This window comes from Tamandua tetradactyla, chromosome 9 (assembly GCF_023851605.1).
Source record: "Tamandua tetradactyla isolate mTamTet1 chromosome 9, mTamTet1.pri, whole genome shotgun sequence".
In the NCBI taxonomy this organism is placed as follows: domain Eukaryota; kingdom Metazoa; phylum Chordata; class Mammalia; order Pilosa; family Myrmecophagidae; genus Tamandua; species Tamandua tetradactyla.
Window position 1 is genome coordinate 84,418,593 of NC_135335.1, and position 24,582 is coordinate 84,443,174.

Sequence of the window (24,582 nt, forward strand, 5' to 3'; positions counted from 1 at the left end):
CTTACAGGTATTTTCTAAAGAGACCATATGATAGTTGTTCTCTTGTTTCTGGCTTATTTTGCACCACATGTTCCCAAGGTTGATTCACCTCATTGCGTGCCTCACTACTTTGTTCCTCTCTGTAGCTGCACAATATTTCATCATACATGTACACCAGTTTGCCATTATGCTTCTCAGTCAGTGTATCTTCAGCCACCTCCATTCATTGGGCATCATGGATAATGTCTAAAGGAAACCATGCCTCACATTATCCTCACTTAGTTGTACGATCAGTTTTAGATAATTTTCATTGTTCAAATGGAAAAAATAACTGATAAACACACCCTCAGAAAACGTAAACTCCAAACTTCCCTGTATTACCTCGGGTTCTCTAGAGAAACAAAATCAGCAGGAGATATCCGCAAATAGGAAATTGTCTCACATAACTGGGGTTGTAGAGTCCAAGGAATGTAGAGCAGGCTGCAAGCTGGCAGCTCTGATGAAGGTCCTCAACGAACTCTCAGGAGAGGCTGGCTGGCTGAACAGTGACTGTCTCTTCTGAATCCTCCTTAAAAGCCTTCTGGTGATTAGATTGTGTCACTCATTACAGAAGGCACTCCCTTTAACTAATTACAATTGCAATCAGCTGTGGATGCAGCCAACATGATCATGATTTAAGTCCATGAAATGTCCTCATAGCAACAGACAGGCCAGCACTTTCCTAACCAGACATCCAGGCACCACCATGTGGCCAAATTGACACATGAACTTGACCATAACATTCCTCTTAACTCTTGTCCCTCTCCCTAACCCGACTCCCAATTATTTACTGCTAGTATTGCTCTGGTATTGTTGATGTCTTCCTATTAAATATAGGCTATAGCATGCAATAGTAATTTTCCCTCATATCCTTCTATCATTAACTCTTTGTACAAGATTCATACCTTTGAGGTAGTTTATACAAGAATATCTTTATATTTGTAGTATTAATTGGTGAGATACATAGTTCTATACAACCCCTTCCAATCATGTTTAACTTCAGTATGACAATGTTACTTATAAACCCATTAATGAATTGCCTTCTGTAAGCAAAAATTAAAAAAAATAAATCTCTTTGTACAACACTTGTGGTTTCCTAGAAGTGGAACTCTTGAGTGAAATGTTATGAACATTTCAATGCTTGTTGATTGCTTTCCAAATAATTGTGCCTAACCAGAGGTTTGAGTGTTCATTTCTTTGTACCATTGCCAAAGGTGAAATAACCTGTCAATTTGGTAGGTGGAAAAACAATTGCTAGAAAAGAGTGGATGTTTTTTTGTTAGGTGTGGTTTTTCTTTTTTGACTGGACTAATCTCTTTCCATGGTGAGGTTTGCGTCTTAATTGATGTAAGAGTTCTTACATTATTAACTCTAGATAGCGTCCCCAATTGATTTGTATTTTAATTTGTCTTTCTTTTATATTTTAGGTAGAACTCTCAATCTTCCATTATGTTTTCTTTTTTCTAAACATTTTATGCTAAGAAAAGAGCTTTCCAAATTTATGTCTAAATATGCTATAATCTTGAAATAGTCTAAATTGTGCATTTAATTCAGGTTAGAAGTTCACTTGAAATAGTTGTATATGGCTAATTAAAGCTAAATTTGAATAAGTGCAAAAAAAAAAAAACCACACACAAAACACAAAATGGCCAAAATTTAGTTTATTTGGGCAATTGAATATAGACTTGGGTGAAAATAAGACAGCCATATTCAGGATTTGTTTTTCAACACGTCAATAAGTTTATTACAGGTTATAAACATAAACTGTCAAGAAGTTGTGGGTTGGAATAAAGAAAATACTAGTTGAAGCAGGGGAAATGGAGGCTTCAGGAGAGAGCAGGGCTTCTGGCAGTGGAGGCAGCACAGAAGCGTTTATGAACTTTTACAGTGAGGTGAAACAAAGAAAGAAGAGAGATTCGGTTCTAACATCCAAATGCCAGATTGAAAGATTGACCCGTCCTGGTTCCTCCTACTTCAATTTGAATTCATTTGAGTTTTTTCACATAGACCCTGAAGTGACAAGATAAGGAAATAAAAGAGGTTCTGGCAGTTATCCATATTAGTGCATCCTCACAAAAATCAAGATGATACTGACAGAGGACAAAAAGCTTTTGAAGCTTTGGACGAAGTCTACAAATTGTTCCTGGATCAGGAACAAAAGAAGGCCTTGGATGTGATCCAGGCAGGAAAAGAATACGTGGAACACACTGAAAGACCTGAAAAGCAATTAAAGAAGGACGGAAATGTACAAATGTGGAAGAGGATAATCCTGAAGTGTTCAAACAGGCAGTATACAGACCATGAAACTCTTTGCTGAACTGGAAATTAAAAGGAAAGAGAGAGAAGTGAAAGATATGCATGAAAGGAAGTGACAAAGAAAAGAAGAGGCCAAAGCTCAAGAAAAAGGTAAATGAGAAAGGGAGTGGCAGAAAAAGTTTGAGGCAAGTCAAGATGGTCAGGGCACAGCTGTTGAACTTCAAGCAAACACAAAGGAGGAGAAAGAGAATTAAAATCAGACCTTCCTGAGACCACCAAAAGTAAAACTAGAGCAGCGTGAGTGACCCCCTGCAGTCACATGCACAGAACCTTCCCCTAACTGCTTTGAAGGACTTGTTCTTTCCTCCCACTTCCACCCCAACGTAGAGCAGTATTTGCTTTTTAGTCCATTTTGTTTTCAATACAATTTAATATTGATCAGAGAAATTCTTTTTGTACATTGAAATGAGGGCTCAATTTAAAAAAGAACTTTCCCTTTCCCCTAACCCCGCCCCCCCCCCCCCCCCCCCCCCAGAACAACAAGGATTGAAAGGTGCCACTACCGGTGCTGCCTTCTGTTCCCACAGCTTGTAACTTAATATTTTGCACCACTACCAGGTGCTGCCTTCTGTTCCCATAGCTTGTAACTTATATTTTGCACTTCACTGAACAGTGATGGCTAGAAACTACATGTATACTTTGTGGAAATTATCTAATTAAATATGTTGCTTAAAATGGCTTTGCAGTGACTTCAGAGACAAGCCTAGACCACCTTAGGAAGTTTCTTTCCTTTAGTTGCTTGCTTCTGGGCTGGCATCCTTTGAAGCCCCAGATCAGACTGGGAAGGCCTTGTGGACAGAAAGAACAATCACTTGATGCCCCCATGGTGCTTGGCATGCACCCTTCTATCTGACTGGCCAATCAGTGTGGCATGAGGCTCTGAGCCACCCAGACCTGTTTACTTTTCAGAGCTAGCCATCCTCCATCAAGTACCATTGGTCCTAGGCTATCTGCATTCGTTAGTGGTAATATTCTGTATGTATAATAAATTTTTATACCCAAAAGAAAAAAAAAACAACTTTTTGATGGGTGTGATGGGTAGATTTTTGGTGGAATCACCAATTTAACCAATGTGAATTCTCAATTTCCATATAGAGATGTTATGCCCTAAATTACTTCCCTTTTCATAGTCATTTATGTAAATGCATCATTTGAATGAGGATTCCTCTTAAATGGATTGCCTCACTATGTAGCAACCTGTTTAATACAGAAGTTCTTTAGACTGAAATTTATATCCCATGTAGTTATCTTTGAACTTGTCTTTGGCACTTTGTTTTCCCAGAATTCCCTTCCCAGATGGGGAAGAATTCCATTTTTCCCTATGTTCATATGTCTTATTAACCCCTATCCATTATCAATTTGCCAACTAACCAATAAGGGCAATAGAGAATCTTCCTCCTTTGGAAAAGAGGCAAGTGTATGAATTTTGAGTAGCAAGTTGGTTGGACAGTGGTGTGTTGAGAAATCTGGCAAGGTTTAGAGTTGGTTTGATTTGATTGTGTGGGGGCTGGATATTAGAGAAGAAAGGAATAACCTTCCTAAGCTATTTGGGTACCCCAACCCTGTACAGTAGATATTTGCCAGCAGTCAACACAGCAGCCAACACAGCTGACCCTTCTAACCCTATATGGTTCACAAATATAACCTACACCCAACAATTTATTTATTATAAACATTCTCCACATTATAAGAAATCTGTCGGCACCTTAGTGCATTTTAATGACATTAGGATTCTGTTGACACCTTATCAAATTGTTCACAATAGTTGTACAGGTCTTTAATCTTGTGTAATATGGTATTTGGGCTACTCAGACCAACTAAAATTTAACGGTTAAATTCTATTCCTTAACTGCAGTGTTAATCTAACCTTGGAAAGGCAGGATTAGAGGCCAGAAGGAAGATTAAAGAGAGATGGTGGGTCTGCACAATTTCAGCTATTTTGTTAATAAAGCATTTAGTACTATCTTTGGGAGCTGATGCTACTCTCTTCAACTCTTTCAATTTAAATCACCTTACTGTCGTTTCTCACGCATATTGGACAGGATAAACAATATTAGAGGTATTAAAGTGGCAGCTGAAAAGAACTGGAAAGAACCCAACCACAAGCCAACTGCTCAAACAACCAATTCTGCCACTTATCACTCGACTGTTTCAAGCCTGAGTTGCCTCATCTATAAAAACGGTTGCTCCACTGAGAAAACATAATCAGAGCCCAACAAGGTGTTTCCCAGAAACCTCTCCCATTCCCGGCTTCGGCCACCCGTTCAGCGCTCAGGCTCGCCTGCCCTGTCGGTGACCACTACGCTGCGCGCAGTCTGTAGCCTTCACAATGACACACTCGCGGCCCCGCCCCCCCCGCGGCTCCGCCCCGGTCCTACCTCCCTCCCGCCCACCTCCCTCTCGCCCGCCTCTTTCCGGGGCAGAGCCCGCCCCCCGCCCATGCGGAGCCACCGGCACCGCCCCCTCCGCGCCCCCGCCTTCCGCAACCCGCGCAGCCAGCCGCCGCCGCGCACCTCCGCCGTCCCGCGCCGCTGCCGCCGCCGCCGCCGCGCTCGCTGGCTGGCCCGGTGCGGGCGCCGGGCCCCCGCGGGAGGAGAGGACAGCCAGCACCGCCGCCGCCGCTTCGGCCCGGGCGCGGGCTACGGCCCCGGCCCCGCCCCTGGCGCCGGCTTCTGCTCTGTCCCGGGCCCCAGCTCCAACCCCGAGCCGGGCCGGGCAATGAAGTGTCACTACGAAGCGCTGGGGGTGCGGCGAGACGCCAGCGAGGAGGAGCTCAAGAAGGCCTATCGGAAGCTGGCCTTGAAATGGCACCCGGGTAATACTCCGCAACCGCCGCGGCCCCTCGGCAAAGCCCAGACCCTCCGCGACCTCCCTCGCCCTCTCCCTCCCTATAACTTGGGGAACCTGGCCCTGCCTCGACCTACCCACCAGGGCACTTCTCTCGCTTTGGAAACCGTGCCTGCGCTCCCGCCGGTCTCCCGGCAGTGTGGCCCCTGCGCAGTCCTCCACATGGTCGTGCTCCTCTCCTTCCGTGGTCTCAGCCCTCCTCCCCACCTCCAGACTTCACTGAAGCTCCGCGCGTCCCCTCGCTGTCTAGAACCCTTGACGCGGGTCTCCGCATTGTCACTTTATAGAGAAAGATAACATTCGAGCGACTTCACCTGCCCCTCCCGCCCCACCGCATACACCGGCGAGGAGGGAATCTTATCTCAGCCTTGCCAACTTGTCCCCTCCTTGCTTGAGTCACCTGCAGCCCAGCTTCCCTGTGTTTTTCCTCTGCCGCCTGCAGATTCATTAAGGAATCCCAATTAAAGTGTCATTTATGGCTCCTTACTGAAATTAAGTCCCGGGAGCTGGTAAACAATCTTTTACATATGTATGCTTTTGTTTTTCTTTTTTTCTTTTAGTAGGCTGTTTAAGTAGACCGATTATTTCACTTTGAAGATGATTCTGCAGATTAAGAGTTTTTATTGGGTGTCTTCTCTAGTGCAGTTAGTATGCGTCCTGGGATATTTTATTTAGTTGTAGACCAGGCCTTTTCTTAAGTAATCTGATCTTTCAGGCTGGGAAAATAAGCCAGTAGTTGAATCTCAGTTTCTTTGGGGTTTATAGTCAGAGGTTTAATGTTAGCATTAATCAATAAACAGGTGATAGACTCTCCAATATTTGCAAGTCATTATGCTACTACAGTGTGTAGATTCTGAAATACTGAGACGGGTGCCTCAGAGTCTTGTTGGGAAAACACGCTTTATACACATGAAAAGTTAAATAAAATATAGACAAAATGGCATGACATTTAGTTGGTAGTTAGATAAATAGAGCAACTAATAAATGCCCCAGGAATTCAGGGGAGAGATTGATCACTTGTGTACTGAGAGGCTGTGAGGCTTCCCCTTCCCAGAGGAGCTTGAACTTCAGGTGGCTCCTGGAGTAAGTAATGGAATTTCCAAAAGTGAACTTCGTGTGGGGAAAATCACAGTGATGGACAAATGATAGTCCAGGAAATAGTTTGACTGAAGGCAGGTGTTTACTGGAAGTCTGAAAATATGGGTTGGGAGAAAAGCAAAAGGGAAGGGTAAGGAACCCAGAGTCAAAAAGTAATGTTAATAGAAAGTTAATAGAACAAGAAATAATAGGGTTGTGTAAGGGTAGTTCAGTGGTAGAATTCACACGGTAGAATTCTCACCTGCCGTGTGGGAGACTTGAGTTTGACTTCCAAACCATGCACCTCCCACCAAAAAAGAAAGAAAGAAAGGTGTGGGTCTGTTACTGAATGTTATAATGAATACCAACAGAAGAGCTGAAAAGAATGCTATAAATATATCTGAGGGAAGAGGTAAAGGAGTTTAATACTCATAGCAGAAAGTCAGTAAATATGTCCAAAATTAATAAATCCAAAAATAGCATAGAAGCCTATTTTTAGAGTAATGGAAGTAATTACCTCAAGAAATTGAGTTAGGAATTGGAAGTAGGTTGTAATTTGTTACCTCCCTGGGTAGGAAGGGGAAGAGGGAGAAGATTAATGCTTGTAATATAGGCGTGTATAATTTAAAATGTTTTTGAAGGGTAGGTTTGGATCAGATTCTTGAGGGCCTTGAATATTAGGCTAAGGACTTTGTTTTTCCAATAGTAGAGATTAATGGCTGTTTTTTTTTTTACCATGTTGGGAAGATAATGTGAAGGCAGCTGTGAGTGGATTGAAGAGGGGTAGAGACCAAAGTCAGGGCCCAAGCCAGGCTCAGGGTCTGTGGGAAGGTAAAGGCCAGGTGAGATGTTTCAGAGGAAAAGTTATCCTGTTTTGGTAAATCAGTGCAAGAAAGAAAGGAAGTATGAAAATGTTGCTAATGTATCAGTTAACTACTTTGAAGCAACACTGGGCTAAGAGGAGCTGAATGTAAGTATTTTCCCTGAATCCATTATCATTCCATGGCATCATTAATGTCTTTTGATTTGAAAATGCCTTATATTTAGGAGATAAATACTTTTCCAGGAAACTCATAATCTAGATAAACTTTGCTGATTATTCATTATTTTTTAATTCTGTCATTTAACAAATGTTTAATTTCATTCTATGTGCAAGGCGTTGTGCTAGATGTTTCTGGAGTTAAGCTGTGGGCTTTGCCTCAATGAATAACTTGTACTCCAAATAGAAAGGCTGCTTGTTTTTCATGATATTAAAAAAAAAGAAATTACCTTTATTTCTTTTTTTTTGAGGAACTGAATGTAGTTCCCAGCAGGGTCAGCAGTGCTGCCTCGGGAAACCACTCCTTTGGGATAGGTGAGGAAAGCAGTCCAGAAATGTGTCCCTGAAGAAGTAACGTCTAGCTCGAGGCCTGAAAGCAGTAATGTCAGGAATATAGGCAGAGGGAGGCAAGAGAAAGCAAGGCAGAATCAGGAAAGGGAGAGAGGTGCTCCCGGTGAGGTAAGTAGGGGCTAGAGCCTAAAGGTGGTGACAAACTGTCAGGTAGTTTGGATATTAACCTCAGGGCGCTAGGAAGCGATTGAGGAGTTGGAAGCACAGGGAATGATTTATTTGATATATAACCATGATCTCTGGCTGTAGTGGGGAGAATGAACCTGAGGGGGCAAGACTGGAGGCAGGGAGGCCAAGAAGTCAAGGAACATTGAAGTTACCCAGGATGATAATAGGGCCTTGGGATGGGAGTCTGAGTCAAGTGCCAATCCTCAGTGAGTAAAGGGAAACGGCTGGGGGGGTCAGTAGACTGAGAAGGAGGCGAAGAAGGTGCTATGGACAATGGTCTGAATCTTGAAAGAATGATAGTTTTTGCTCGTGGGTACTAAATAGACGATCAGTGACCAGAAGACTGGCTAGCTTCACCACCTGCCCTGACTTAAGGAGGGCTAAGGAAGATGGAGCCCCTGCCCCTCAAGAGGCCTGCCAAGAAATGGTGTTCTTAGGGAACCTGGCTTCAGTCAAAGCGTTGGGTTATAAGGCAAAGTAAAAAGGTTTGGGAGGGAGCAGAAGAGGGAGTGTGTGCGAGAAAAACACAGAGAGTAATGTGAGGATACCTTTGCAACTTTAATGACTGGATTTGCAATACCTGTGCGTCTGGCTAATAGTAAATGTGGACTTTGCAGTTTTTAATTGGTTTTTTTAACATATTACACTCATAGGCTTTTAGATCTCACCTCAGTCTTTTGGTCACTAGTTTAGGTGTATTTAAGTGAAATAAGGAGCCATATGACAGATTGAGAAAATTAAGAAGCTCCAGTTAAGAGATCAGACCTTATTTTCAAATATATATGGATGAGTTTTATGTGTTTAAAAGGTTTATCTTCCCCCAAACTTCTTTTGAGGAGAAAGTAGGAAGTGTGAAGAGAGAGGGACAAGGTTCAGTACCAATTCAAAGAAAAAAAAGAAACTACCGGGTCCAATAGTTACCTTTGTTTCTTTTATGTAACAAGATTCAGTTGCAGGTTTTTCTACCATACTTACTACTAGGTCATTTAATTTGACTGTGCTTTTTTATCTGACAAAAATTTTTGAAACTTAATGGAGTGTCTTCTGTTATCCTAGAAGCAGAGGCTTGTTAGGTGTTTTGTAGCCCTTCTTGAGGTGTGTTTCATGGATATTGAGATGACTATTGGAAAACGCCTCAGTGTTGCAGGGCTTTGTCCTTGGCTTATCCTCTTGAACATATTTATTGATTTCATGAGGACGTAGATGCCATGTTTTCAGCTAGATTCTTTCCTTGAGGTGCGTGTGTATGGGGAGTGTGTACAGGGAAGAGGCAGAGAAGAAGCAGCGTGAGCCCAAGATGGCGGCTGCAGACTTTTGTAACCTAATCTTGCAAGTAACACACCACCACTTCTGCTGTCTGCTGTTGCTCACACACATCTGCTCACACACATCTGTCCTGGATAACTTGGGAGGGAACCATACAGGGAGGTGGATGTTGAGAAGTAGGGACCATCGGGGATCATCTTGGAGGCTGCTGTCACTTGGAGCAAAGATGCATGGTTTGGGAAGCACAGTTAGGAGAAGAGCAAATGATTAGGAAATATTTTTTAAAGTTTTTGAGATCTATTTTAATCTAGTTTGCTAAGAAAGAAAAACTTAAAGGTAAGGTGAGCACTAAAATCAGTCTAACACTAAGTAAATGCCAATCTTTCTATATTTGCTTTTTGAAAATAAAATGCATGCTCATTTGTTGGCCTTCAGATTGGGTGTTCAGTGGCACTCCATGGCACTCCAATTTCTTGTACTGAATAGCTGCTTATAAGAGATCCTGATTATCAACTTCATCTGGGAATCCTGTGCTTTTCCTGAGTCTTTTTTTTTGTTTTCTTTGTATATTGGTCATCTATTTATGACATTTGTGATGGAAGAATTTCTATTCGATTCTGCCGTCTACTTTTTTGATGACTAGATTTCTGTGACTTCATTTTGATAGATAAAAATCTGGATAATGCTGCAGAAGCCGCTGAACAATTTAAATTAATCCAAGCAGCATATGATGTGCTGAGCGACCCTCAGGAAAGAGCGTGGTGAGCAATACACTGTTTTTCCTATTCTAGTATATTTGGGAAGTCATTGTCAGTGTAGGGTTTTAAAAAGAGTTAATACATGAAGTAGTTTTTGTTATGTTCTAAAGCATCTGTTATCTGCTATTCATTGTATAAAATCCTATATTTGAGTAGGATGCAAACTTAGAGACAATTACTCTAGCTATCTAATATGATGGGTGTTAAAAAAATTTGGTGATATTATATAGCATTAATTTTCATACTTAAAGTGACTTCTGTTTAAATGAAGTCCCTTTGGTATATGACACATGTACTGATATCAAGCAAGAGGAATGTTGACCTGTCCTTAAAAACAGAAAAAGGGTTTAAAACAAGAATTGTAATATTTTCCATAGAATTACTTTATATGAAGAAATTGAGCTAGGCTGCTATATCTAGGATAGACTACTTTATTAATGATAATCCAGTAATTTAATACCATTTCTAACTCAAACTTTCTGCTTTTAAAGTTCAGAATTTTCGATTAGCTTTTTGTTACAAATTGATAGTTTTTTGTCCAGGAATAATTGCACAACCTGTTAAGAACAGGTGGGTGTTTAGTGCTACTGTGCAAATCTTATACATGTTGAACAGTGTACAGCAAAGCTGGCTGTCGGGAGAGAAAATCTGCAAAGGAAATTGCTTGTCTTTTAAAAGAACATCAGAGAGAGGATCCTAAACTTTCCTCTATCCAAGAAATCTGGAGGTCTGGCCTTAGAAATGCTTTTGCTCTCCTTTTGGAACTTTGAAATTCTTTCCTGAATTCCTGTTTCTCTGGCCTCTTCCCTACATCTTAGGTTGTTTTCCTGTTTCAAGAATTTCCTTATCTTTGAATAAAGCTCCTGCCATTTCAGCTCCCCTGCTACCTGGAAGCAGTACAATATTGTGATTAAGAGGAGGATCTTTTGTGCAGAAGATCCTGGTTTTGAGTTTTGACTTTGCTGCTTCTTGACTTTATGACTGTGGACAACAAGTTATTTAGTATCTCTGAGCTGCAATTTCCTCATTTATCAAATGGAATAATGACTACTTTATAGAGTTATTATAGGGAGTAATTGAGATAATGTGTGAGAAGCTCCTAGATTAAGTTCACATAAACTTAAGATTTTTATTCAAGTGTATGATGGTAAATTCCCTGTCACAAATGTGTTATTAGTCTCTGAACTAGATTATGTCCAGTACTGTCCTACTTACTAATGTTTCTTCTGTATGAAAATGCAGCTGCCTTTCTGGGAGAGGCATCGACATTCCCCTCTTTATAGTAATATATAATGACTATTATATATGATGGATTAGTAGTTGCATTCATAGTTTTAATCAGCTGTTGTGTCAAGGATTAATCTTTTCATGTTGCTATTAAAATTTTTTTTTGCTTGTGCTTGGGCACATTGAAATGTGCAATAACAATATTTTGGCTCTTTCAGAGTAAGGAAGTCTTCGAGTTCTTATTTATTCCGCTTCATTGATGATGCTAATTCTTTTTAGGTATGATAATCATAGAGAGGCTCTGCTTAAAGGTGGGCTTGATGGAGAATATCAAGATGACAGCTTAGATTTGCTTCACTATTTCACTGTTACTTGTTATTCTGGTTATGGAGATGATGAAAAGGTAAGATAAATGAACTCCTCTGTTTCTTACCAAGCACTCAAGACTCTAAAATAAAAAGAGAAATCTTAAAAGTATAGAAAATGAAACAATGCTTATTTTGAAAACTGAAAAGAAAATTGTCTTCATATTTAAATCGTTAGCATATAATAAATACCCAACTAAAATCTAAACCCAGTGTCAGTGACAGGTCTTGGTTCTGTAATACTTAACATTAAAGGTTTTCATATTGCCTTTTTAAACCGTATTCTGTGATTAGACTACAAAATTATTGAGAATTTGTGTTTCCATTACTGTTTTTCAGGGCTTCTACACAGTGTATCGTAATGTTTTTGAAATGATCACCAAGGAAGAACTAGAATCTATGTTAGAGGATGATGTTGAGAATTTTCCAACTTTTGGAGATTCTCAAAGTGACTATGATACGGTAAAAGAAAAAATTTTTTTTAAATCATTGCCATTCTATAATTAAAATTTATAAGTGTGTCTTTTCCCTATTTCTTTATTTGAAAATGTTGTTTCGAGTTCTCAGTCTTATCCCAGGACATCTTTTTCTCTCTCTTCCCTTCCAAGGAACATTTGCCTCTTTTTGGACTTTTTCCTATTAGTTGATGGTTGACCCATTCTGTGATCAGAAGAGCTCTTTTCCTTTCCTCATTAAATCTGTTCTGAAGAGTGATTTATTCTTAGAAAACCTTAAAATGACTGTCTTCTCCATTGACTGGCACTAATGCAGTGTTAATGAAAAAAGAAACCTTGACATTTTGCAGATATTTGATGCCTTAAAAAAAAACTCTTAGATTTTAAAAAATAGGTTTTTACCTCTTTTTTTTTGTCATTAGGTAGTCCATCCTTTCTACGCTTATTGGCAGAGTTTCTGCACTCAAAAGAACTTTGCTTGGAAGGAAGAATATGATACCCGACAGGCTTCAAACCGCTGGGAAAAACGAGCCATGGAAAAAGAAAACAAAAAGATTCGAGATAAAGCAAGGAAAGAGAAGAATGAGCTTGTCCGTCAGCTGGTTGCTTTCATTCGTAAAAGAGATAAAAGGGTGCAGGCTCATCGAAAACTTGTGGAGGAGCAGAATGCAGAGAAGGCAAGGAAAGCTGAAGAGATGAGACGGCAACAGAAGCTAAAGCAGGCAAAGTGTGTACACATGGCTGGGTCCTTTTCCCTTGAAGAGTATTTTTCCATCTACTGTGTGACTATCTTTTCTTGAATTGGATGTTTTGCTTTAAAGTTCCTTTATACTTGAGATTCTTTGCAGGCTTTTTTATTTTCATGCTTTACATAATGCTTTTTATTATACTTTGAACACTTTTGATCCCATTAAGGAGACTCCAAAACATCCCTTTAGTGACCCTAAGAATTCCACCATATGAATGTCCTAAAATTGATCTAATTCAGCAAGATTATGGAAGGATGATGGAAAGCAAGCCTTGCTCACAGTCTTTCCAGACTCGTATAAAATTTAGCAATAACTTATGTGAATTGATTCTTACTCTGCATGAGGCCCTGTTCTAAGCGCCATCCTAACAATGATTCAGTGTAATGAGTTTAGATTTTTATCCTCTTTGTTCTTTTGAGAAAACGAACAGGCCCAAAACTTCATAGCTAGTAAACTGTAGAGCCTGAGACAGACCTAAGGAGTCAGACTCCAGAGCCCTTGCTTTTAGCCACTGTACGCTACTGCTTCTTTGTCTGTTTTTGAAACACTTATTTAATTTTAGTTCCCTTTAGAGTACTGTTAAGAGTTACTGTAAAATGATTGTATATACTGAACATTATAGCATTCTTTAAGATTATTCATTTTTAAAAAAATTCGACCTGCCTTGCCCTGCCCTGCCCAACCCATTGAAAATTAGCACTTTGAAATTGCTAACAGTTTTCTGTTTCAAAACCCGTTATCTGACAGAACAATTAGATGCAAACACATTACCACTTAATAGATTTAAATGACTTCCTCCCGAATTGAACTAAGCACAGGTTTTAACAGCTTGAAAAGAATTAAAAACTTGAGAGGACAGAGCTCTCTTGGGGATGGATTTAAGCCTAAAATATAAAACAATGGGGAGACTTGCTTCTCAGAGAACTTGTGACAAGTGTGTTGTGTATCTAGACTCGCTGAGCAGTACAAAGAACAGAGCTGGATGACGGTGGCGGATTTGGAGAAGGAACTCAGGGAGATGGAGGTGCGCTATGAAAAGGAGTTTGGAGATGGATTGGATGAAGATGAAGTGGAGGAAAATGAGTCCAAAGACGGACAGGATGGTAATTCTTTCTCTATTTGTTAATGAATTTTAGAAAATAAATATGTTTGTGTGCAGAGGTTGCGCACTCAGATGCCTACAGGTGCCGTACACGGAGGCCGGGTGTCAGACAGAAGGACACCCAGGAGAACCTGGAGACTGAGTAGTCATTACCAGAAGGGAATGTGGGCCATGTTACCCGAGTATTTGTTTTTGTTCTTAAATCTGGATTTTTATTTAATGGCTCCCGGTTTTTAAATGTGGCAGGTAATTGAAGTTAAATGCAGTCTTGTATAGGCCAAACAGTATTTTCTGTTGAAGCAGTCTAGTTCGGGTAACTTGACGAACAAACTCTTTTGTGACCTGTTCTAAATGATTTGTGCTTCTGGCTGTATAAGTTCTATGGGCAAATGTGGCTGACTGGTTATTAAAGAAAATGCAGTTAAGCACCAGTTCAAGTTTTGCTAGTAACAATTTTCAGAAAAGTTGGAGTGCAGAAGTTCATGTGGCATATGTAATTCTTCCTCTCATTTTTGACTTTGTAGAAGGGCTTGTACTGAAATGTTTCTCTTCACTGCCTTTGTTGTTAGAGCATAGGGATATATACTACTTTAAAAGGTAAGGAATAGGCATTGGGAGAGCATCTGTGCACTGATTTTTCCCACAGTTTCTATCCATCCCATAAGGAGTAAACTCGAGTGATCCAAACATGGTCTATCAATTTTTACCTTTCTACAAATGTGGTGTTTCAGGCCTATCACTTAATAGCCTAACTGATAAAATGATAGACTTATTTTATTCTAAGTGATTAGCAAATGAAGTGTTTTTATAGTTAATCCAAACTAGTATATGTGAAAATTATATGATATATATTATTTGTTATATATGTCCAAGGTTATAAACCACTTTATAAATGTGAGGAAACTTGATTTTATAAAATTTTATCATTTCTAAAGTTCTTTTACATACAAGATTGTAATTGATCTTCACATAAATACCCCTTAAATGCATATTTTGCTTGTGGAATTACCACCATTTTACTGATGAGAATTCTGAGATTCTGAGAAATTATGGGATATGCCTGAGGAAATGACCATTTTTAAATCCAAATTTTGACTTCAAAACCTGTGTTTTTTATTAGTTATTTGAATAATCAATGATTATTATGTGACTATGATACATTGAAAGTGTATATTTATATATATACAGTTCTAATATATATATTATATGCGTATTTGCAAAATATATGTTGGAAAGTATATATTATATACTAAACATTAACACTGTAAAGGGTATAGTTCATGATTTCAATGAGAATATTCTTTAGAATCATATTAACATAGTTATTATAAAGAATTAAAATGTAGAAGATGAAAGAAAGACTTTGAGATCTTTTGATCCTATAATAAATCCCAAATGACTATCAATTTACTTGTTTATTTTTCATAAAGATTGAATATGGGGTTGGACAAAGAATCTCAGTTGAGTTATTTTTATTCTTTTGGATTTTGTGGACTCTGTTGATGGTAATGATTCCGTTATAATAAAGCCTTGATATAGAAAAAAGTCTCTAAAGATAATATTGAACATAATATGTAATATGCTATTTTATGCCATTTCATGGCCTAGCTGTCTAATAATGATGGAATTATATGAACTAATTCTATTTGCGTATTTAGAAGTAGATAGTGTTTGAACCAAATCTTGCTCAAGAAGCCAACTAGAAAACCTTTGTTGAAGTATCTATTCCTTTGCTGCGCTATTAAAATGACTTTTGATTTCTAAACTTAGCCCACACCCAGGGTTTTGCAAATTTTTTGAATTACTTCTAAATAAACTTATGAAAGATAGCCTGAAAAACAAGGTGATTTATTTGGAGGTTTCTTATAGTACAATGTTACTTTCAAAAAGTTAGCTTAACTTCTGATAACATTATTTGGTTTCTTGTAAGGAACTAAAATATTTTAGTTTTTAATCTGTATATCATTTGATCACTACAAAAGAGTTAATTTTTTTTTACGTGCTTAGGATTTGTATTCTAATCTAATGGGATGCTTAACTGCAAGTTTCCCTCTCATAGGTAAAGACAGTGATGAGACCGAGGATGCTGAGCTTTATGATGACCTTTACTGCCCAGCATGTGACAAATCTTTCAAGACAGAAAAGGCGTAAGTTTAATATCTTTGATCTCTTCTTTTTCTTTTGAGGTGATATGTAACGCTTTGGAAGTTCTAAAAGGAATTTGCTTTTAGCAGTTGATGACATTTCGCATGTCATCTTGGGTGATTTCTGTCCAGCAGATGGGAAGAAGGGTTTGTACCGGTGTTTAAGCCTGCTGTACTTATTCTCATTCATCCAAATATTCCTACGTAATAGCTGCTTTTCAGGCATGTAGGCTATCTTCAGAAAGAAATGTTGAGGGCTTTGGCAGAGAGGGGATGGTCACTAGCAAGGGGGCTAGACCAGATCTCAGTGTTTCCCCCTGGGGTTGGTGTTTGACTTGCTACGCAGGCTGTAACTCTCCCAGGCAAGCAGTTGCTGCCAAGCTTTAAACTTGTCCTGTATAAAATATGTTTGCTGATGTGGGAGGACTTTACCTAATGGGAACAATGATAAAGAGAGAAATACTGAAAAGGATACCGTTTTAAAGGAGGGCAAAAGAATATGGGAGAAAATGAGAGTAGAATAAGCAAGGGAAAAGGGCGCGAAACACATGCAGTGAGGAAGAAAGGAGACTAAAGAACAAAAAGGGAATGGGGGAGTATTTAAGAGCATCATCATGTAACTCCAAAGAGGACAGCAAGAGAGGAATAAGAGAAGAGGCAGAGTAGCAGAGAAGTTAGAAACAAGCAAGAAAACAAAATACAGCAATGAAGGAGATTAATTTTTTTTTGTTTGAAAATAATGTCAAAAAAATTAAAAGAGGAGTGTAAGGGTAATAGTTAAGTGGTAGAATTCTCACGTGCCATGTGGAAAACCTGAGTTTGATTCCCGATCCACGCACTTCCCAAAAAACAAATAAAAAAAAAATTAAAAGAATTTTATATAGAGCACCCAATATGTCTCTTTTACCCCATTTGTACATGCTCTCTGTCTCTCTTCACATACATGTGTATATACATACACACACACACAGTGTATTTTCAGAAAAAGGTACATCAATAGTGCTCCTTTACCTCTAAATACTTGCAATTATATTTCCTAAGAATAAGCGCAGTTCTCTTATATAACTGTAGTACAGTGATCAAGTTCAGGACATTTTTTTTTTTTTTTTTTTGCATGGGTGGGCACTAGGAATCGAACTCTCCCTGCTGAGCCACCATGCCCCCCCCCCCAAGTTCAGGACATTTTTAACCCTGATATGGTGCTTTTATATAGTTTACTGCCCATATTCCAGTTTTGTCAGTTGTTCCTTTATTACTTTTTCCAACCCAGCACCCTCAATAGAAGATCCAGTCCAGGATGATGTATTGCATTTAATTGTCCCTCTAGTCTAAATTAATCTAGAACAGCTCTCTTGTCTTTTATGTCATTGACATTTTAGAAGAATACTAACCCTTTAAAATGTTTTTCTTAATACAGTGTTTCCCATTTTGGGTTTGTCTGTTTCCTCATAGTTAGATTTAAGTTATGCATCCCCAAACGACATAACTGCATAAGCATGTTGCGTTAGTCTCAGGGTTTCATATCTGGAGGCTCATGTTCCTCATTTGTGGTGATACTTTTGATCCAATCAGGGTTTTTTTTTTCTATGTGCTGTGTAGCAGAGTCACATTTCATTATTGTTCCATGTGGGTATTCCGTTATTACAGCACCACTTGTTGAATTTTTATTTGTTTACTTTGCTTGCTTGCTTTTTTTGGGGGGCGGGGGGGGGAAGTGCGTGGACCAGGAATCAATGATCCAATCAGTTTTTCCACTGTAGGGTTACTATTTTTTCCCTTGCAGTGTGTTTAATCTATAAATTTAATTTATAGACACTATTAAACCTGGAAATATTTTGTTCCTTATCAAAAATTTCCCCTGGGTTTAACATGCATGGATGATTTTTGTTCTTACATCAGTCTTTACTATGGTGGCTGCAAAATGATGATTTTCCAATGCCAGTGCTCCAGGTCATTTGTCATTTGTGCTTTTATTGTAAATAAGAACTCTTATTTCTCCCCCATTATCTATCTACTTATCTGTCTGTTGTCAATGTGGAGTTATACATTTTTTTCCCCTAATGTTTTCTAATTAACTGCCCTTTTCACGCTCAGGGTTTTCCGAATTTGTTTAGAGTCCCTTCAGGCTGCCTTTTGTGCTCTTTTGACATATCCCAGTCATTTTTTTGAGTCCTTTTTGGTACCACAAGATATTCCATGCTCATCTTACCTGGAATCATCTTGCCCTGAAATCAACAGTTTCTCCAAGGAATTTTGGTCTAAATTTAGGAGAGTTTTAGTGTGAAGGAAAAGTAAGAAACCAAAAGTCTCAACAGATTGTGATGAAGTAGATAGTAACTCAGATTTTCTACTTTTTTTTTTATCTAACTCTAGTAGTTTAAATGTTGTCAACTCTGTATTTGGAAATGTTTTTAGTTGCCTGTAAAGTCAATGGAATAAACTTCGCCTTTAGAGTTTTGGGCAGAGGGAGAGAGATGTGTGAGCACTTCACATGAAGAGTGGTGGGAGTGAGAAGAGAGAGCCTCTCCCAGAAGGCAAAAAAATCAAAAGGAGATGAGGCCATTCTTGGGCCTTGAGCCCTTGTGTCATTATTTTCTCAGGCCAGTGGGGTCTTCATTTTAAAATGTATGTCTTATGATTTCCCAGTGACTCCTCAAGCCCATAGTGTGGCATGGAACACATTACTATGCAGGAAATACTTACTGATTAAAAGGAACAGTGAAAGAAGGGATTAATTATAAAAATTGGAAAACAAAAATAATAGAGGATTTTTTTAAAGAAAAAAAGTGTGTAGATAAAATGACAGAGCAAAGGGAAGATGATGGGATGTGGGAGGAAAGAATGTGGTCGCAGGCCTCTAGTGTACTTAAGGTTGAAGAAAGCCTTACAGGGTTCTGTTTCTTTTTATCATGTCACTTTCACTTTGCAAAGTTAGTGGGGGAAGGAAAAGTAAATTTCAACTTGGTTGCATAACTTATTACATATGAATTAGTTGATTTGCAGTTACTCATTTAAAATTGTTCTTTCAGCATGAGGAATCATGAAAAATCAAAGAAGCATCGAGAAATGGTTGCTTTGTTAAAACAACAGTTGGAAGAGGAGGAGGAAAATTTTTCAGGGCCGCTAACTGATGAAAATGCATTGCATCCTGATTTTGAGGAAGAAATGGAAGAGTCACAAAAACAAAAGTACTTCTAAAAATTAAATGTTACTAGACATAATTATCACATTTAGATGTGTAGTTAAATGCCATCTTATTTCAAGAAACTTATTTTGTTATACTCATATTTGCCAGTTGAAGGAAACTGCATAGCGTTTAAAAAACTGGGTATACATGTGATATCAAATATAATTTTTAGAGAATATATTATGACCTATAAAAAGTTTTATTGTGAGGCAACAACTGATAAGCTAATTATTATCAACTTTATTTGAATCAGTGCTGTAACTTACTGATATGATGATATTTTTTTCCTTTTAATGTTTCATGATATTAAGGTTTGTTTTTTTTTTTTTTTAGTATTTTACTGTTCTCTTTATCTCGTTTTCACCATTTTTTATTTTATCTTTGTAGATCTTCTCAAAGTCAGCTTTTGACTTTTCTTTTTTTTTTTTTTGCATAGGTAGGCACCAGGGATTGAACCCAGTCTTTGGCATTCTTTTACATTTTGATTTATATTTTTCTTTAGGCTTTCTAAGAAACAGAAGAAAAAGAAACAGAAACCAGTACAGGTATGTTAAAAATTTTTACTAACACCAAATATCAAATGTAAAGTTGTAATCTTCAAATTTCTTCAATATAGTCTGTATGAAGGAGAGGGACTTTTAATAAATAATTTGTATTGATCATAAAATTGATTAAAAGGAGTTGAAAATATTATTTTCCTTTTTTGGTGCTTTTTTCTCCTTATTTGTATTTAACTAACTTGCTTAAGTACTATTATCAGTGTGTTTAGAAATTTGTTTGTAGAATTACCATAGAATTAATTTGCTGAGTGATCAAGGAGACTATCTGGACACGTCTGATGGCAGGCAGAGCTTTTAAGTCAAGACAACCTTTAATATCAGGAATGTAGGAAAATCTAGGGGCTGGCCATTGTATATCTAAGTTTTTCCTGCCTACAACATAAAATGAAATTTTGCAAAAGGAACATTTGTTTTGAAATTGTAATGATCATGATTCTTGAAAAAATGTTTATTACTCAGAAATTTGTATAATTTAAATATTTCACAGGTGGGGTCCAAATTCATTGTCTTTTTCAAGAATTATTTTAAAATAAAACTGCATTAGGGAGTTACATATGTGCAACAAAATGTTTTGAATATCTTTAAACCCATAAAAACAAAATGATTTTGTTCATTTTACTGAATATTTTTATTTGTTGTTTCTAAGATAGTGTAATTTATTTTCTGCCACTTTAACATAATCTAATTATATTAGGATATATTAAATATTAAACAGCTGTTTTTAAAAACTGAAAAAAAATTACAGAAGACATAGTTAGCAGTGAGCTTTAGATTTGGCTTAGTTTTCCAAATGGTTATATTTTGTAGTTTTTGCCACTTTCATATTCCAAAAATCATATCTGACACGATTTATCACTTAAAATTGTAGCTTGCAACAACTTTGTTTCAGCTATAAAACCTGTTATATGTTTGTTTTATGGATTTATTCATACCATCATCCATCTAAAAACCCTATAATCATTAGTTTAGAACCCTGTCTCTTTGCTTTGTTGTGCCAGAAGCACTAAACCTAAAGACAAAATAAAATTGAAAGGGATTTATATTTAATCCGTGTTCTTCTTACCTCAACTCAGGGAGGATAGTTCTATAGATTGCTCATATAAACTTATGTATTGTTTTTATTTAACTGCAGAAATGCTTCAGGTGATCACCCGCTCACCCCATTTTTTCCTTCCAAAACTATATTCGTCCATAATATGTAGTGCCTTAGGTTTCTGATTAGATTAGAGAGAGAGCCTCAGGGAAGAGGCTCTCTGTTGTTGTAAGTGACCCTTTTCCTAATGCCTTCTAAGCTCTTTTGGAAGGGAAGATAGTGTCAGGGCATGTGCTGATGATTGAAGAGCAAGAGGCATAACAAATGCTGAGAATCTTGAAACTTCAAATTGGTAGAGTTTTTTTAATTTTTATTAATAAAACCAATCAACATACAATATGAATATTCTTTTTTTTATCACATAGTTGTATATTCATCAACATGATCATTTCTTAGAACATTTGCATCAATTCAGAAAAAGAAATAAAAACAGGAAAAAAATTCATACAAATCGTACCCCTTATCCCTCCCTTTCATTGATCACTAGCATTTCAGTCTATTAAATTTATTTTAACATTTGTTCCATATTATTTCTTTATTTTTAATCTATATGTTTTATTTGTCTGTCCATAATGTAGATAAAAGAAGCATCAGACACAAGGTTTTCATAATCACACAGTCACGTTGCGAAAGCTATATCATTATACAATGATCTTCAAGAAACATGGCTACTAGAATAGAGCACTACGTTTTCAGGCAGTTCCCGCCAGCCTCTCTGTTAGGTCTTAACTAAAAAGGTGATATCTATCTAATGCATAAGAATAACCTCTAGGATAACTTCTCGGCTCAGTTTGGAATCTCTCAGCCATTGACACTTTATTTTGTCTCATTTCTCTCTTCCCTGTTTTGGTTGAAAAGGTTTTCTCAATCCCTTGATGCTGAGTCCCAGCTCATTCTAGGATTTCTGTCCCACGTTGCCAGGAAGGTCCATACCCCTGGGAGTCATGGCCCACATAGAGACGGGGAGGGTGGTGAGTTTGCTTGTTGTGTTGACTGAGATAGAGAGGCCACATCTGAGCAACAAAAGAGGCTCTCTTGGGGGTGACTCTTAAGCCTAATTTTAAGTAGGCTTAGGCTATCCTTTACAGGATTAAGTTTCATATGAACAAACCCCAAGATTGGGGACTCAGTCTGTTGCTTCGGTTGTCCCCATTGCTTGTGAGAATATCAAGAATTCTCCACTTGGGGAAATTGAATTTTCCCCCTTTCTCACCATTCAGATTGGGAAAGTTTTGATTAAAAAAGAAATTGCACCAGTCAACAAGAATTGTTAAGATAACACAACAAAATGTAAAATTGAATTCAAACAGGAACTGATGACTCTGACTGACAGAAAAGAGCTAATTCAAGTAACATTTGAACACAGTACAATGACTGAATACCTTCCATGGGAAATATTCTAAAGGCAAAAATAACTGCAAAAAAACTTTTAAGTTTGTTGGTAGTATTGATTTATTTCAGAACTCTTTTGTATATATTATAGAGTTGAGGAAATGAGTAAATATCATAATATGAGGAACCAAATTCTCTTTGTGGGAGAAGGGAAATGCCAATACAGATTGAAGGAAAGAGAAAGAAAATTTAGTGTTAGATTAGAATTGGAGATGTCAGTATGAGCTCATGATTTAAAAAAAATAAACGTGTGAGCATTTTCTACTATGAGGGCCTAGAAGCAGTGACACTCAGTTGTAGTGAGCATACCAACTACACAGAACTTGGTTTTTAAGTACTGTTTCCCACTAAAAGGCATCAGGAGTCCTTGGAGAAATGGCTGATTCCAGGGCTGGGACAGGGAAGGTACAACATGAGCAAGCCTGGAACATCTTATGCTAGAATCTAAGAAAGCGCTCAAAGATTGATAAGGATGTATTAGAAGCACCCAGGAGCCAGTTTGAAGGACTTGCCAGATTTGGAAAAATTCGAATCATCAAAAAATAATACTAATAGTGGTAATGGGTTATCATACATTGATTTTGTTAAAAAAAAGAAAGAAATTAGTCTAATCAGAACCAAAAAAGAGTAGATTGAAGAGAAGAGAAGGGAAAACTTCATTATAGAAGAATATGAATTAGTACAAATGGAATAATAAATAATAAAAGAAACTCACTGTTCTGTAACCGCAAATATAAGAAATGATACAGACAAGAATCATCAATAGAAGCCAAGTTCATTGGGTGAATGGTTATTGGGGAACAGGATATTCAGCAGTTTCACAGTAATCCCCATAGATTGTTTCTTAGTTAAAAAGGAAAAAGATACTTCACAGAAGAAAAATCTGACAATATCACCTAACCAAATGGTCAAATTTAGTATCACCAAAAAATGGTACAAACTGAAATTAGCCTCCTGATGTGATGGACTGAGAAAGGACACAGCATTTTATAGTACTCCTACCAAAAAGGCTTAATCTGAATTTAATCACGAGGAAACAAAGCCAAATTATGGGACATTCTATAAAACAGTCATCAAATTGTCATGAAGTCCAAAATAAGAGGGGGATTGTTTCAGATAAAAGGAAATTAAAGAGTTATGCCAACTAAATGTAACGTTATTCTTGATTATATCATGGGTTAACAGAGAGGGGATTTTATTGGAACAATTGGGAAATTTGAATATGGAATGTATAGTAGATGCTATCAGTAAAGTCTTAGTTGATAAGACTTGTGACTTATTCACAAAGTCTTGATACGGTATTGTGAATATGTGGAATATTTTTGTCTTAGAATATATGTGGTGAAGTCATGTCTGCTTGGGACTGACTTTTGGATAGTTCAGGGAGAAAAGTGTGTAGAGAGAGGGAAAGCAAACAAATGTGGCAAAATGTTAAAAGCAAAAACGAAGTTGCATTTAATAAAAATATGCTTGCCAGGCATCTTTTATTATGCCTGTTTGTTTTACCGACTATAAAAGTAATAGTTGTTCATTGGAAATAATGTGGAGAACATAGAAAAGTATAAATAACAACCCTAATTCTACCTATAGAGATGACTTAATATTGAATAAAATTATGATCAGTTTTATAGTTTTAAAAGTAGAGTTTTTTCTCTTCTCATTTTGCCAACTGTGTAAGCATTTTTCTGTATAATTGAGTGCGTATCTTTGTAAACATGATTTTTAAGAACTTTGTAATTTTTCTTTATGTATTGAACCATTCACTTACTGAACATTTGGATTGTTTCCATTTTTTACCTAATTTATTATCTCTGTAATGAGCATCCATGTTCTTAAATTATCTCCTTCTTTTTATTTCCTTAAGATCTACTCCTACCAGAGTGAATGGGGCATTATTATTGTTTATTAAAACTGTTTGGCTACATCAACGTAAGAAGCCAGTATTGTTATAGGATTTATTTTGTAAATGACATTCACATTTTTTACCTAGAGTTCTGATGACAATTTCAATCAAAATGGAACTTTAGAAGGAGTAAAGGTTGATCCAGAAAATGCCAACTTAAATCAAGACAGTGCCAAAGAATCGGAAGGTGGGCCCCAAGAAAATATCAGTGTTGCAGAGAACATTGAGCAGTGTGGTGACCCAAAAAGTGAAGCTAAAAGGTAATTCAAACTTGCTTATTATTTTTTAATTACTTGATATCAGTAGTAAAGATATCTTTTCATATATCAAATAAAATCTCCTTTTCTGTGTTTGACAAAGTAAGTCAGGTCTATCTGTGTCTTATACATATAAGTACGTAATGACATATGTACTTATGCATACAGATGAAGTGTGTTAGAAAGGGAATGCAAGAGGAATGTGTTCACAGACATATCAGTACCATGACCATTCAAATTAGAAAGAAGATGTATTGATTCAGTTTTTGTTTCTCTTATCCTGCTGAGGTTCTTATTTCGATCTGGAG

The 24,582-nt window shown here is 37.5% G+C and overlaps 1 protein-coding gene and 1 pseudogene across 1 annotated transcript in view; both read left to right on the forward strand.

Annotated features, from left to right (window-relative positions):
- Positions 1 to 1,767: 1,767 nt before the first annotated feature.
- Positions 1,768 to 2,579, forward strand: LOC143646185 (dnaJ homolog subfamily C member 8 pseudogene; annotated as a pseudogene).
- Positions 2,580 to 4,960: 2,381 nt separating this feature from the next.
- The window catches only part of DNAJC21 (DnaJ heat shock protein family (Hsp40) member C21), a 38,556-nt gene continuing 18,934 nt past the window's right edge, over positions 4,961 to 24,582 (forward strand). Inside the window, exons 1-10 of the mRNA XM_077116947.1 lie at positions 4,961 to 5,149; positions 9,750 to 9,843; positions 11,347 to 11,470; positions 11,772 to 11,894; positions 12,310 to 12,614; positions 13,588 to 13,739; positions 15,798 to 15,885; positions 18,912 to 19,070; positions 19,572 to 19,614; positions 24,105 to 24,277. Of these exons, the coding sequence (XP_076973062.1) occupies positions 5,053 to 5,149; positions 9,750 to 9,843; positions 11,347 to 11,470; positions 11,772 to 11,894; positions 12,310 to 12,614; positions 13,588 to 13,739; positions 15,798 to 15,885; positions 18,912 to 19,070; positions 19,572 to 19,614; positions 24,105 to 24,277 (1,358 nt within the window). The 5' untranslated portion in view covers positions 4,961 to 5,052. The remainder of the gene's footprint in view (positions 5,150 to 9,749; positions 9,844 to 11,346; positions 11,471 to 11,771; positions 11,895 to 12,309; positions 12,615 to 13,587; positions 13,740 to 15,797; positions 15,886 to 18,911; positions 19,071 to 19,571; positions 19,615 to 24,104; positions 24,278 to 24,582) is intronic.